This window comes from Apodemus sylvaticus, chromosome 6 (assembly GCF_947179515.1).
Source record: "Apodemus sylvaticus chromosome 6, mApoSyl1.1, whole genome shotgun sequence".
Classification (NCBI taxonomy): domain Eukaryota; kingdom Metazoa; phylum Chordata; class Mammalia; order Rodentia; family Muridae; genus Apodemus; species Apodemus sylvaticus.
Window position 1 is genome coordinate 39,934,400 of NC_067477.1, and position 15,825 is coordinate 39,950,224.

Genomic DNA, 15,825 nt, shown 5'->3' on the forward strand with positions numbered 1-15,825 from the left:
CTTATGAGGTAGAGGCCCATTCACAAAACTGAGCTGTATTACAGATACGCAGTTTTCTTGGTCTTGAATGACCAACTTCTTCCCTGTTACATTTTAAAGACTTTTCCCAAAACTTATATATAGAAATAATTTTCAAAAGCTCATGCTATACACACGAAGTCTTAAGTACTAACACACTTAAGTACTAAAACTTAAAACAGGAAAGCAGAGTGACTCAGGGAGCCTGAAATGGAGCGTGGAAGTGTCATGAGCCGAGAATTATGTGACTTCGGAATTATCTTGGGAGTGGAGCATTAGGATTAGGCGTTCCCTGTTTGTCCATCAGGATCCACATGATGACACCGGAGAGGATAAAGCTGAGGGTAAGTGTGCTAGGTGGGAAGTCGGTCTCTATAAGGAGACAATAAAAGTATGAGGCTAGAGGCCTTGGGGCCCTTAGGAAGCTAATGGGAGTGTTGAGGCAAGCAGGAAGCTGTCTAACAAGAGTGGCTGAGGAGGGCTAGGTCCTGAAGCGTGCCAGGTTGACCGCTAGTTCAGTATGCGCACTCTCTCACAAAGGCTGCGGTGCTAAAGGCAGTGCTTCTCAGCCTTCCTAATGCTGTGATCTTTTAATACAGTTCCTAATGTTGTGGTGACCCCAATCATAAAGTTATTTTCATTTTTGTTACTTTATAACTATAGTTTTGCTATTGTTATAGATTGTAATGCAAATATTTTTGGAGATAATGGTTTTCCAAAGTGGTTGTGACCCACAGGTTAAGATCCGCTGCCTAAATGCTTGGCTCCAAGTGACCAAGAGATGACTAGACCAAAAGGGCTTGGAGCAAATAAAGCAGTGACCCTCTAGAGGACTTACAATATAGTGGCATCATTGCAGAGTGGTGAACACTGGAGTAAGGAGCCCTGCTGGAGAAAACAGGTTTCGGAGGGCATGCTTTTGCTGCTCCTCCCTGTTTCTAGGCCACCAGGACACGGGGCAAGCTCTGCCAATCACTCCTGTTACTACCATGTTGTGTCCTGTCTTTATCCTGGACCCCAGCCATGGACCCAGCACATCTTAGACTGAAACCATGAACCAAAATAAGCCTTCCCCCAGTGAGCCGTGTGCACGGCATTTGTCAGTGACAAGGGTAGTAGAGGCAGGCATATCTCTGTGAGCTTGTGGATAGCCTGGTCTACAAAAGCAAGTTCCAGGACAGCCAGTGCTAAACAGAGAAACCTTGTCTCAATATGCTACCCTCCAAAAAAGGATTAAAAGTTTACATGAATATATTAAGCTTAATGTTACCTTCATTTCTCCCTGCTTGTCATAAATCTTTTTTGTTTTGTGTGACTCATTTTAAGATATAAACAGGAAAGAACAATTATAAAAAGAATAAAAATTAAAGTCTAGGGTGCAAATTCTCTACCCTCCACAGCAAGTTATCTGTAGTAATGACTTCTTTTAATGACATTTAAATATAACATCCCTATGTAATTACCAACCTGTGTTAATGCAATTCTCAAGGGATGCCACAAAAAAAACCTGCGCAGTCATCAACAGGGAGACTGGAGGACAGAGGGGAAGGCCCAACCTAGCCAGAAATATGCAGGGAAACTTAATCACTATAATTTAAATTTTGTCACCATGTCCCAGGTACAAGCTCTTTTATGCACTGTCAAGAGATCGCCACATTAATTGCTGTTCCTGTCTTCTGAGGACACACACACTCTAATTTGCTGTGGTTTCAGCTTCCCGAGAAATGCACATTTGGTGGCTGAGTCCTCTTCCTCCAGAAAGGGGAGGTTGCTCAGCTTTGATTATCCAGCTCGCTCTGCCAAAGCCAACAGGCCTAAGTCACAAAGCACCTCTTTACTGGCGTCTAGGAACCGGTGTGACTCAAGCTCCAGCGGGTGGGGCCTGCCGCCCTCCTGAGACACCACGCTCCTCTCTACTGAGCCTGACTTCCGACAGCACAGTACTCCTAAGCAATGACTTCAATGATTCCACACAGCCCAGCTGAAGCAGAAAATGTAGATAATCCTTTCTGAGGCCCTGGTCAGCACATCTGGACAATGGAAACCCAGGTGCCTGATTCCAGTAGGGGCTAGGGGTGGCTTTGAGGGTGAGGGTGGGCTGGAGTCGGGGAGTGGCTGGGGTGGGCGCAGACCCTGGGACCCATCAGCAGCACAGCCTCCGGATTTCATGTGTTGGCATCAGGGTCCAGCTCTTTCTGATCTTGCTCTGTGGTTACACCATTCTAGACAATCCCTCCTAACTCTCTTCTGCTGCCTCAGGCTAGACCTAGGATCTATCTCAGGTGAACTACTGTTATTAGGAAAAGGGCCCCTTCTAAAATGAGCAACTAAAATCAAAGAAACGGAATCTAGGTTTGTAGAAACTGGTCCGTTCTGACACATGCTGAATCGAATGTGATGGAGGGTCACACCAGAGGCAGCCAGTCGGTTGAGAATGTCATACACTCTGTACTGCTAACAGCATTTGGGGTCCCCCTTCCTGATTTACTTTTCTAAGCACATCCCTTACCCCAATTGAACCAAATACTCTAACTCCTAAACTGTAGGACAACAGGATTCTGGGTATTCAAGATTCTGAGGCCACTTTCTCAAGGTCATGCAGAACAGAGAAGGGAGAAGTGCATCTAAAATACAATCTTAAAACAACAAGCTGTGATGTAGCGATGACAGACAGACGAAGCACAGCCTGTGAAGTGCGTCCAATGCACACAGCTCCGACCATGGAAAGAGACACTCAGAACCTACTCTGCACAGACAGACACACACCAGAAGGCTGAGCGCTTAACTGACTGGCTACGTACAATAAAGGGCAATGTCTCTTCGCAGCAGGCGATCTGCATGCGGTTTACTAGCAGATTATATACATGACTTCTTGTTGGGGAAACAAAAACTGAATTGGTCTTCTCTGCCACTTTTCTGTGGGGCAGTCAGGTTAGACAGCTACACATTGACCAGCAGCTGCTAACAGTGAGTGCAAGGCAAAAGGGGAAGCGACCTGAGATGCAGATGGTTAGAGCAGAAACCAACCACTTCCTTGCCAAGTCAGGGAGTCCTAGCACACTTTGGATTTAAGGAAATGAAAAGCAGTATTTATCTTGTTAGTGGTGTGTGCCTGTGGACTCTGGAGAAGGTGTGGTTCCTCATGTGGAAGGGGCAGGTCGGATCTCAGCTATGCTTTCTGATGGCCGGCATCCCCACCATCAGCATGTCACTGCCTGGAGCCAGGAATGGAAACCTGGGTAAGCGACGGGCCAGGCGTGAGGCTGGGCAACAATGTGCTGGGCACTAAGGAAAAGCTGCCAAGCTGAGGAAGACTACTCTGCTTAAAATCTATAGTCAAGAGTGTCAAGTGTCTTCCAAAGACTGTAGCGCTCTGTATTTGTTATATAGCAGTGCTGAAAATCAGAATTAGAAAACTAATTCTAGAATTCAGATAGGAAAATTAAAAAAGTACTTTACAATGAATATATCTGCAAAAGTTTTTCCCAATTTGAAATAATGCAGTAAGATTACTAAAGTATTTTGCTTAGAAATAAATGGCATAAAATAAATACACACAAAATTGGAGCCCCGAAGAACATCATCGCACACTGAAGTGGGGAGGTGGGGAACCCCGAGGGCAGGCAGACACTCAGAGCGCTTACCTGGTGTGAGATGCAGCATCATTTATGCTGAAGGTGCTGTTCTCCCTTGTCAGTGGGCTTGCACCGCCCTGGCTCTTGCAATGGATGTCCAGGCTCAGGGAGGACTCTGCCTTCCTGTCCATGCCATGGCCCTCAGTCTCTAAGGGCCGATCTGCCAGGGAGAGGACTTCACTGGAGCTGTGCCACAGGGGTGCCACCTTCTCTTTGCCTGGCCCTGAACGAGGTGAGGACGTGGAGGCCCCCAGGGAGGCCGTGCTGCCGTGGCTGAGGCCATAGGAGGCAGTGTCGATGCCGCTGTCTGCAGATGTGCCCTGCAGGTAGTTATAGCTGTTGAGGTCAGACTCCGTGCGGTCCCCGTCGTACCATTTCTCGTCACTGTGGGCGCTTGAGGCATTGCTGGAGAGCGTGTTGCTGCTGGAGTGGCTGGAGTAGTGGCTGTCAGACTGCAACGGGAGCAAGGGTTACATGTGCAGCGGTCACACCATCAACACCAAGAAAGAATCACGGCAGTGGCACTCTGCCATGGGTCTAACTACAGAGCTCTCCTAACAGTCAAAGTATAGTCATAAAAAAGATGTATGAGTGTTTATAGCAGTGTTAATCATAATAGCCCAGTGACTCACTAATAGATTAAAAATAGAGATACATCTTTCCATCCATCAGTGGAATACTATTCAGTCATAAAAAGGAATGAACTGTGGGTGCAGCATCAACTTGGATAAGAATTTTAAATCAAAGAAGTTACGACACAGAAAGCTGTACTTCACGACTTCTATTCATGTGCAATAGCAATACCCACAGGCAGAGTAGAGTAGTGACTCCCTGGGTCTTGGAAGGGACAGAACACTGGAGGTGACGACTAAAGGATACAGGCTTTCAGGATAATGAAATGCTCTGAGATTGATCATAGCATGGACTGTACAACTCGTCAGGTATGTGTATATGATTATGAATTACATTTATTTATTTATTTATTTATTTATTTATTTATTTATTTGTATGAGCATTACATATACCTCAGTGATATGTGTAGGTCAGAAGACAAACTGATGGGGTGGGCTCTCTCCTTCCATTATCTGGGTTCTGGGGATTGAACCCAGGTCATCAGGCTTGGTGGCAAGTGCCTTTACCTGATGAGCCATCCTGAGCCTCTCTGAATACATTAAAGACCACTAAATCATACAATTAAGTGCGTAAATTTTATGGTATGTAAGAGACAACTCAGTAAAGGTGTGTGTGTATGTGGGAGGGGGGTTATAAAATTCGCCAAAGAAACAGCTTTTTAAAAAGGAATCTGAACAGAATTCTGGGACACAGATGGTCTGCAAGCTGAACTCAGGGCCTTACACATACTGAACAAATGCTTTGCAAGGAGATACAGCCTCAGTCTGTAAGGTGATACTTAAGACAGGATGTCTAGCTACTTGCTGGAGGCAAGAGATGAGGAGAAAGCTGTGTGTGCATCTGTGGGCGGAGAAAGGAGCGGAGTCCTTTACTGGCCAAGACCAGGGAGGGAAGACAGCTGTTTTCCTCCACGTGAAACCCACACTTTAAATAGGCACCAACTCCATCGCTTCATTAATGGAGCTCTAATTTATCTTGGTAACAAGTACTGTTTTATTTAACTATTTTTTAAGACACGGTCTCAGGATGCTGCCCCAGTTGCACATTCCCCCTGCCATCTGAGTGCTGGGCTAACCATGCCTGGGCATGGGGCAGAGCTCCTCCAGCTCTGTGCCTGAGCTGCCATCTTGGGACTGCAGCCATAGGCAGTCTCTGAGTCTTAAATGAATGCTGAATGAGAGAGAGTAAACAGAAATATAACTTGAAAATTTCTAGTAGCTAGAAAGTAAGAAGAGATAGTCAAAATTACTTAAGTAACATACTTGACCTGGCCAAAGTGTAGGGTGCCTTGTCTGTTGCCACAGAGTGGGGGCGGAGGGTGGGCCCCATTTTTGCATTACAGGATTATAGTACATTGCTGGGGATCATTTATTTTGTTAGGCTTATGATGAACTTACATGGCCTTGTTTGTTTGGAGACAAGTGAACCACTGGATCCTGCCGCATCAGTCTCCCACTGGGGCTCTCTCGGAAAGCAGGCAGTACCTTAGATACTGCTGGGAGATGGCATGTAGGCTCTGGAACACAGCACAGGGCGTTATGTGCAGGCATAAACAGGCACACACAGCTCTAAGATCACTGGGCATCAGCAGCACACTTGTTAGGAGTCTACACAGAAGACAGCATGTCAGAAACTAGGTGGCTGATGGATAAAGCTTGAGGCTAGTGACATATCACATCATATACATTAGCATTCCCAGGTGCTACCGAAGGCCCCAAACAATGCAGTCAAAGTTTGGAACCAACTGTTGCCTTTCAGGGAAGTTCAGAATGCATGAGTTAGACTCAAGAATCATTCACTGCAGTGAGGCTAATCTAGCTCAGTGTCCATTCCTTAGACAGGCATGGATGAAATCACACATTACTTACCATGACACCTGAGGAACATTTTACCTGTAAATTCATGGTGCTCGAGGACAAAAGAATTGCATCCCCGAGGTCCTCTATAACTGTAAGCTGAGCACGACATAACAGACACACAGCAGCTAGTTTATTTCAAATGACTGCTTCTACTATTCAAGCACCATATTGGCATTCAAGATGAGGTCCCCCAAACAAGAGGTAGTGTGTTCGCTCTGACTAGCCTAGAGCTAACAGAAGGAATTATGGACTTCTCCAACACCCTTCCTGACCTGCAGAGGACCAGGCAGCCTGCTTCTGGAGCGTGGCTCGCCACCATTGTGGCAGTAAGGTAGAAACACAAGGATCCACAGCAGCTTAGTTAATGCTGCAGATGTGATGCTACCGTCCAACAGTACCAAAGCATGGGACACAGACATTCTGCCAGAGCAGGGAGGCAGACAGAATACTCCCAGGCTTTGAGTAGGGGATAGGTGGGAGAAGACTGGGGTGAGAGATGGCTTCAGTGGCAAGGCACATGGGGTGAAGTGACTGTAACGAAGCATGCCTTCAGGACCTAGGAATCACTTTTCTCTTCCTCAACTTCCATACATTTATCTGGGGACAGTCACTCACTCACACAGAACAGAAGCATCAACCTACAGCATGAAATGTGTATTCCATATTGATGATAATATTTGCAGGAAAAAGAGAAAAGGATTATAAGATTGAGGTGCAGGGTAAGAGGGTGGAGAGCCCAACCTGACAGTTCATAAGCAAATCAACTGTGCTGACATCAAACCTCTGATGTCTTGTTAAAGTTTAGTTTCTGAATGGCAAAAATTCCCTTGTGATGAGCAAGGCTTGTGGTGTCACTGGAGGTGGATGGATTTCTCCTCCACATCCTCAGAGGGCTATGCAACAAAAACATGGCTGAGGGAGGGCCCCTGAGTGCTTGCTGTTGCCTTAAGACATTTTCTTAGCTGATAGCCTAAGAGTGGAGGGGAAGGAATTTTTAAAAGTATCTATCAGGCAGGACAGAGTGTCTAACAAGCTACAAATGTGACCAAACAAAACTTCAATCTCTTCTCACTTTGTGCAGTGATTTATTTTCCCTTAAAATTCAATATTAAGAATACTAAACTTTCCAGACACAAGGTAAGACCAACCAAACAAACAAACCCAGCAAGCAGGGAGAAAGGTACTTAGGATATAAGAACTCATCAGATTGGTCTTCAAACATAATCCCTGGGTCATTCTGACTGAAGGTCAGAGTCACTGAGAAGCCCTGGTCTGATGCTTTCATATGCACACAGTCTAGCAGAGATTAATTCTCACGCACTTGCTAACTGGAGCTGTCCTTATAAACCTGTGCTTTGATGATAACAAGAGGTCACCTTGCTCTGACAGCACTTTCATACAAATCACTCACTCACCCATCTGGTCGGCAAGGCTGTCCTCACTTCTCTGCCAGCTGGGTGTGGATTTTCCACTGCCACCAATATCCGACTGGGTGTTCTGCCTGTCGATGGAAGCTGGGGATCTTCGGCTCACCCCAAACCTGTGGTGGTTCCCCCAAACAAAACAAGACTCATCAGAATCTTCACCCACAAGGTGACGAGAGGCCTGGTTCTGATGACGGGTATTACCAGTTTCTGCTTGCACGTCTGTGCATGCAGATACATATCTACTCAGGAAGGCACGCTTATTATTAAAATCAAGTGTTAACTAGGGCACAGGGCTTGCCAGCAGAAGGCACAAAAAGTAAGAAAGCCAAGTTTACCAGCCCACATAGTCAAGTTTAGCCTGTCATTTACCATCAGCCCACTTTAAGTCACTCATAGACATTTTCTAAACAGTACATCTTGGGAGTGGGGGCTGTTCCTCTTAATTCAGTGATGTACTAAATCATTAAGTTACTCTGGAATCATTCACTTTCTGAGCACTGTATTCTGTGGTCTGAAAAATGACAAGTACTGTTTTGTTTATATTATGTGCAAGGCACTTTCTACTTGTATGAATTTGAAATAACTGTTGGGAAGGGCAACTCAGAAGAAGGTAAGCTGTCTTGTAAAATAGTAAATGTCTACTGATCCAGTCTGATTTTCCCCTTGAAAAAAGTTAACATTTGTTTAACTAAATCATATGAAATCTAGTCTACATAAGCATCAGCAATATGGATTCTGAGACCAGAAAGGGCCAGAGTGTAGAATTCAAGTGTTTATTTGGAAATGGATCACATTTCTCATGGTTACTAACTAATGAATTTCTAAAGAACTTAGGAAACACAGGCTTCAATTAATTCTCTATCAACTGTGTCTGTGCCTTAGCTGTGATGACTGACACATGGCCAGAACCTGTAAGAGCTATCCTGGGAAGAGCAGGCCCCGGAGTGGGGAAACATGACGCTGAATTGGAACTGGTGACCCAGCAGAACTGAACACTGCCTCCAAGTCCTGCCTCAGTTTTACCTCCCAGCTAAATAGGATAGTTTCAATGTCCTAGGACCAAGGAATGAACAAGCTCATGTCACACAAGTGCAGACGTAAGGCCCCCTGAGGGAGAAAAGGGGCACCAACATGACCCACTGTCCACGGAGAACCACCGTAATCTGGATTTTGCTATGACATCATGCATGCCCCACACTAACAGGTGCCCAGCAGAGCACAAACACTTCAACATCGACTTGGACACAGCTGCTTTTACTGGGAAGGAAAACTTCAGGATCGAACTTCATTCACTCATGGGCAACAGTGGACACACCATAGCCTGAGTCAAACCACCTCTTGCCTCACAGATGTGCATAAAAACAGCTTTGGCAGGACAAGTATAGTGGTGCATGTATTTTATCCTAGCACTTGGAAGACAGAGACAGGAAGATCCCTGAGTTTGAAGCCAACACAGAAACCGAATCTTGCAAAACCAAACAACAACAACAACAACAACACAAAACAATGCAAGCTAACACCGCTGACGTGGCTTCGGTGTACAGGGGCAGCACTGCATTCGCAGCAGCATTTTTAAAAGATCATCCCCAGGTACAAAAGATATTGTGTGGTGTCCTGTGCTCACTAAAGATCACAGACACCCCAATATCACCTCAGGTACAGGGTTAGCCACTGCATGCCCATGGAAATAATCAGTGCCTTGTTAACAAATGAGAGCACTCAGGCCTGGGCCTCAGAGTTCTTTCATCAACCATACTAATGTCTCCACTTGCTTTGTTAATAGACACTTAGAGCAACAGAAATTAGAGAAATAATTTCACACAGGAAAATATTTTTTGTTGTTGTTCACTCCTTTACATTTTAGTGCTATACTAATGATGGAGGGATGCTGACTACTTCATTTTGGAAGGCAAGTCATACCATATAAACTAATTAAAATAAGAATGGTATTTGGGTTTATGGTATAAAATAAGTGACTCACAATCTTTCCTCAGGGACCAATGAAGAAAAGCTAAAATTATTTTCTAGTGTCACCGAAGCAATTACGTAAGATGTGTGTGCCCTTCAGACAGGCTATTAACGGAGACAACAGTGTGGAGGAGGAGCACTGTGGAATGGTTTTATCACCTACCTTCTGTTGACATAAACACGTAGCAACTCCCCCTCCACACACACACACACACACACACACACACACACACACACACACACACACATATACACACACACAGAGCAAAATCATACTCAATAGTGAGTTTGATACCCGGGACCTATATGGTGGCTCACAACCATTCATAACTGCAGTTCCAGGGGACCCCATACCCTCTTCATCTCCAAGGGTAACAAGCACACACACGGTGTATATACATATATGTGAGCAACACACTCATGCACATATAAATAAATAAATCTTTTAAAAAGACCCAACAGAAATACTGACCATCATAAACAAATAAATATACACCATGGGGACATTATGAGTAGTTTGCTAATGAATTGCTTGCATGGTAAATTCTCAGAAAAGTAATCATATTCCATCATATCCCATGCCTGTATGTTAGACATCATACTTAGAAAAATGTGGAATAGAACCATTTGGTTTTTGAATGGTTCAAGTTCTTTCTCAGGGCCAGCAGCACCCACAGCTTGTTTTTCTCATTCTGAGCAAAGGCAGCTTGTGTGTGGCATGCTGGGCTTCCAAGCCCATTACTTCTATGCCTCAGACACTACAGCACCCTCAGCCTTCAGTGGCCTTTAAACTTGGTTCATTTCCCCTCCTTTGTACTTCGAACGTTTTGTTCTGTTTTCTAGTGGTACCACAGACAAAACCTAGGGCCTTGTGCAAGCTAGGCAAGAGTCACAGCCAGTCTGTGTAAGTTTTGTCAGACGCAGTTACTTCTGGGAATTTAGTGTTAATGAGGATTAAAAATAAAACCAAAAATCTGCTGGGTAATGGTGGCCCATGCCTTTAATTCTAGTGCCTAGGAGCGGAGGCAGGAGGATCAAGGCCAGCCTGGTCTACAGAGAGAATTCCAGGACAGCAGGGGCCACACAGAGAAACTCTGTCTCAAAAAAATCTAATGACAGAAAACAAATAAATAAAACACAGGCCTCTTACAAGACAATTTTAAGCTTTGGGCATGGTTATCATTTTCTCTATATCAGCATCAATATGACCTTCATTGCAAGGAGCGCTGTGCTGAGTTCACTTTGGAGGAAATACGTGGCAAAATCCTTCTGGTGGCACTGAATGGTCCGTGTGACAGAGGAACGGATGCTATCTAACTTTACTGCCACACAGGTTCAAGACTGACCATGGTCTTCAGTGGTTTGACCTAGATGCAGGGACAGGCTTCTAGTTGGAGGACTAGCCATATCTTCTCTGCTGGTTCTATGCAGTTCTGCACAGCTTGTCTGAATGGGTTTCACTTTCCGTGTCTGAACACAGGACACTGATGATGGTCTCCTCTCATACCTACCCTTCGGGCATGGATTTCTGTCTGTAAGTGCCACCCCCAGAGCCAGTCTCACTGGATGAAGATAAGTTGCTGGGGGAGTTACGGCACTGGGATCTCGCCAAAGCCATAGATGAGACTGTCACATAGATGTCCGAACCAGGAGACAACCTGCAAGTATGAAGTGAAGACAGGAAGTCAACAACTTGGAGAAAAACCCCAAGGCACAGCAGAAGATATCATATAAACCCCACAAAAGCAGAGGCCCCACGAAGACAGTGGAAGTGACATCAGCTGGAAGCCCACAAGAGAAACCTCCCCTAAAATGCCCCTAAGGGAACAGCTGGAAAATTGTCCCCAAGAGGGTGGAACCCCTCAAAAATTACAGGAGTAAAAAAAAGACCTAGAAAACATACATGCTCCCAAAAAGGCTTCCAGGATTCAATCAGTCTCCAGGCTGTGCAGTCTCCAGGCTGGCCGGGCAGAGGGGATGCCAGTGACTTTAACCAGTTGATTCCAGTTTCTCTCCCCCACCCCATCCCTACCCCACCTCACAGCCACTGTAAGAGTACAGTCCCCAAGCACTTCTCTGTTTTTCTATCTCATTACTCAGTTTGTAATATTGAGGCTCTGACAATTCGTTTTTATAATTTTGGTTGATAGTAGTACCACACTAAAAACACACTTAGAATTTTCTAGAATTGCACTTGTTGGATTTAATTAAAATAATACATTTAAATCACTTCTCAGAAGAGATGTGCTGTGCCTTGGCCTCAGCAGATTGCTCGACTGACTATCAGGGCAGAAGCTGGAGTTCTTTGGGCAGGACAGACACAATTCTCCCCTGACCCTCTCTATTCTAGTAGGCAATGGGGCAGGCAGCCCCAGTGTTGACAACTTGAGCAGACTTAATATCAAAGCAACTTTATTTCAAAAGTGAATGCCTACAGATGCCTGGACTCCCACAGGGCAGGCTGCTTCCATGTGATAGCAGAGGAGATGGGTTCTAAGTCATTCATCCTAAGCTGCAACAGGCCAGGTTTCTTGGCCAAGGCTACTGCATTTTCTATGGGCTGCTGTCCACAGAGAAGGAAAAGATTCCTTCCATTAATTGACAGTCTGTATGGATTTGGCATGGTCAACAGACTTCTAACGTGAAGCCATCTTCAGTTCCAAGCTGAGTGGAGAGCCTGGGCCAGACCCTGGCTGGTTGGACTAATGCCATTCCTCCAGTGAGCCTCCAGAGGGAGGGGCTTGGCTCAGAGGTGGCAGAAGGCTCAGGAGCCATTCCAAGCAGCTTTCCTAGTGGGGAGAGGGTGAGCAGAGCTGCTCAGAGTCTAGCTCTGTACCAGTCTATGAGGCACATCAGAGTTCTCTCTGACTACCTCCTCAACATGGCTCCTTAATCCTCTCCTCAGCAATTCAAATCAAGCCTCTTCAAATCTGACAGCTTTTCTCCCTGCGTTTTGAAACCAGTCCCTTCCTCTATTTGTTCTATCAATCTAAGCATATTGAAACTACGCTTCCTTTTTTCTATCTTTCAGAGTATGTCCTAATGTTGCATATTAGTAGACTACACACAAAATGTGTCCTGGCACCGTAGGTACTGACTGGTCTTGAAAATATGGGCTCCAGTATCCCCAGAGCTCCCAGGGACTAAACCACCAACCAAAGAGTACACATGGAGGGACACATAGCTCCACCTACATATGTAGCAGAAGACGACCATTTCAGACAATGAAAGGAGAGGCCATTGGTCCTGTGAATGATTCCCCAGAATAGGGGAATGCAAGTCAGGAAATTGGGAGGAGGGGTAAATAGTGAGAGGGGGAGGGGATAGGAGGTATCAGGGTAACTTGGAAAGGGGTTAAAACTTGAAATATAAATAAATAAAGCAAATGCAAATTAAAAAAAAGAAAGAAAGAAAATAGGGCTCCACCACGACTGGCCTGCCCTCTGATCTTTCACCCAATGGTCTCCTACCTTCCAGGCTCTCTCCATTCCACTCCTGTGTTCTTCCACAATGTCAACCAGTACTAGAAGCTTCTCCAAAGTCTGCCTTTGTTCATAGGACAGAGGACCAAAACCTTCAAGGCCCTGCACCCTCCTGATTCTATTCCCATACCATGCTCCCTACTGCCTGTGCCTTGTATTCTGGATAGGACGGCTGTGTGCTAGGATTCAGAGTACCATTGTACCTGTACTTCCCACTCATCCACTGCCTACCTAGAATGCTGTGCTCTCTTCCTATTAACCCCCAGTTCCAACACTGTGTCTGAATGCACAGAGCTCTTCAAATCCCATCGCAGTCTATTCCATGCACCATCACACCACACCACAGACTGTGCACCTATTTCCCCGTGAGACTCTGTCTCAACAGCACAGGACTGAGCCTACTAATCTTCATGTTACATATATGAATGTTTTGGCTGTATGTACATAAACATCACTTTTATGCCTGGTACCTGTAAAGGCCAAAAGAGGGTGTTAGATGGCTACAGAGGTTATGAGCTACCCAAATATAGGTGCTGATAGCTAAACCTAGGTCTTCTGTAAGAACAGCAAGAACTACTAATTGCTGAACTACTTCCCACCCTTGACCCCTGCCTTAGCCTGGGGTTCTTACCTGTGGAAGATCTAGAACAGCTAGCTGAAAAGTCTTGGCTTTTAGAATTTGTAAGTTGCTAAAAGCAAATATAACCAAATCAGTGTGCTTTCTTAACTGTCGAAATGGGAATGGAGTTAGGCTAAGATACAGCACAATCCACCACAGCCACATACGGCAGGAGAGCTACCAAGGCTGAACTAGACCAGCAGCAGAGTCTGGAGACTGTGATGGGCCACCTCTCGGAATCTTCCACACCATGGTAAGCCATGCTTTTGCTGGTTAACATCTAGTCCCCACAGGGTTCTCCATATACAGGGTGAGCACGGTCCTCAAGGGTGCCCCCCAGACACTTGCTCCCAGCCATCCCAGCAAAGCCACGCAGACCTCAACAGCATGGCAGGGCCCTGGGTGTGTCTGGAGGCAACCGTAGTGCTGAGTGATTAGAGGAACCTAGTTCACCCATATCTGGGACACATTTTATATTAAGACCCACTTTTTTATTTATTTTATTTTATTTTATTTTATTTATTTTATTATTTTATTTTATTTTATTTTATTTTATTTTATTTTATTTATTTTATTTTATTTTATTTTATTTTATTTTATTTTATTTTATTTTATTTTATTTTATTTTATGGGTGTTCACCTGCATGTATATCTATGAGCCCTATGCACGTGATGCCTGTAGAAAGCTGAAGAGAGCGTCAGATCTCCTGGAACTGGAGTTACAAACAATTGTGAGCTACCATGTGGGTGCTGGGATCCAAATCAGGTTCTCTGAAAGAGCATCTAGTGTTCTTACCTACGGAGTCATCTCTCTAGTCCCTAGTGCTACCACTGTGTTTGAACAGGAGAGGAATCACGAGAATCCGGGCACCAAAGCTGGATGTCCCTACACTCTCGTCTACTCAGGCTTCTCCTCAATTTCCCACAATCCACTGAGCTATAACTAGGACTGGAGGGGAGGAGCAGTGGAAAGCACAAGCTACAAACAATAAAGCCGAGGAAGAATTAGGGAGCAGCGCAGACTCAGGCCACATGAAGCCACTCGCCTTTCTGACCCAGAGTCTGTCTTCCATGTGCAATTAACACCCATAGATTTCAGGTGTGGTTCCATTTTGTACAGTTTTGATCCTGTCACTGCAAAGAGGAAGCAATGCTATAGAAAGGAGGGAAAGTCGGGATGGAAGTAGAACACGAGCCAGCTGGAGCCAGTGGGACGTCCAGCAGGACAGTCACTAGGTGGGTGGTAAAATGTTTAGTCACATGGCTCCTTGGGCAAAGTTAAGACATACCTTTTATCTTTGGCTTTAGAACTTTTGTCCTGTGGCCTGTTCTGAAAAACATACATTGAACTAAAACACCTCATGCTCATTCTCAACATCAGCTCTGTCACTTGGCAAATGGATCAGAAAATTCCACTTGGTTATTGGAGTTAGCCCAAAATGAAAAACAGCCTTTCTAGAGGCCTGGCTTTCATCCCACCTCTTTTGCATTTGTGTAACTCAATAGTGGCTTTGTCTTCTGACTGTCCACATGAGAGGACACATGCAGGGCACCTGGAGGAAGGCCACCCCAGAGTGTTAAGGCTCCAAATACATGACTTCTGTGCAAAGACAATTCAGAACCAGCTTTACCGTTGTGACATACAGCCCTGCTGTTTCCAATACTGTGACTCTGAGGCCATCAGGCCTATGCAGGAGCAGAAGGGGTGACTGCTGGGTGCTGGCAGTCTAGTTCTGCAGAGCTGGAGGCTCTGCTGCTGGGCACTGTGTTACTTAGAAGTGGTGCCCTGGAAAGCGTAGCAGTCTCTACTCACTGGCTTTCAGCACACTGAGCTCCCTGACTTGCGCTGGGCCCTCCCAGCCTAAGCATACTTGTTTAGGGACTACTGTGCACAGTATCTTTCCTTTTCCTCTAAAATAATCCAGCTCTTCCCACTTTGCTAGATTTTAAAGGGACCAAAACATTGAATATTAATGGCCACACAGGTTTAGAGAATGAAGATTAAATACCTTTCAATTGCTATGAAACCCATAAAGCCCATAGAAAATAAACAATAATCGGTGCGTGCGTGCGTGCGTGCGTGCGTGCGTGTGTGTGTGTGTGTGTGTGTGTGTATGAAGGCTGGAACATATCACTTGGTCATTCCTCAAGAACTTTCCCAATACTTATTTTGAGATACAGTCT

The 15,825-nt window shown here is 45.2% G+C and overlaps 1 protein-coding gene across 8 annotated transcripts in view; it reads right to left on the bottom strand.

Moving 5' to 3' along the window:
* The window catches only part of Sipa1l1 (signal induced proliferation associated 1 like 1), a 258,641-nt gene that overhangs the window by 25,240 nt on the left and 217,576 nt on the right, over window positions 1-15,825 (bottom strand). For all 8 annotated transcript variants that reach the window (XM_052185511.1, XM_052185514.1, XM_052185506.1 and 5 more), the window contains 4 exons: window positions 11,052-11,198; window positions 7,561-7,685; window positions 5,684-5,802; window positions 3,663-4,105 (listed from right to left, as the gene is read on the bottom strand). In XM_052185511.1, the coding sequence (XP_052041471.1) occupies window positions 3,663-4,105; window positions 5,684-5,802; window positions 7,561-7,685; window positions 11,052-11,198 (834 nt within the window). The remainder of the gene's footprint in view (window positions 1-3,662; window positions 4,106-5,683; window positions 5,803-7,560; window positions 7,686-11,051; window positions 11,199-15,825) is intronic.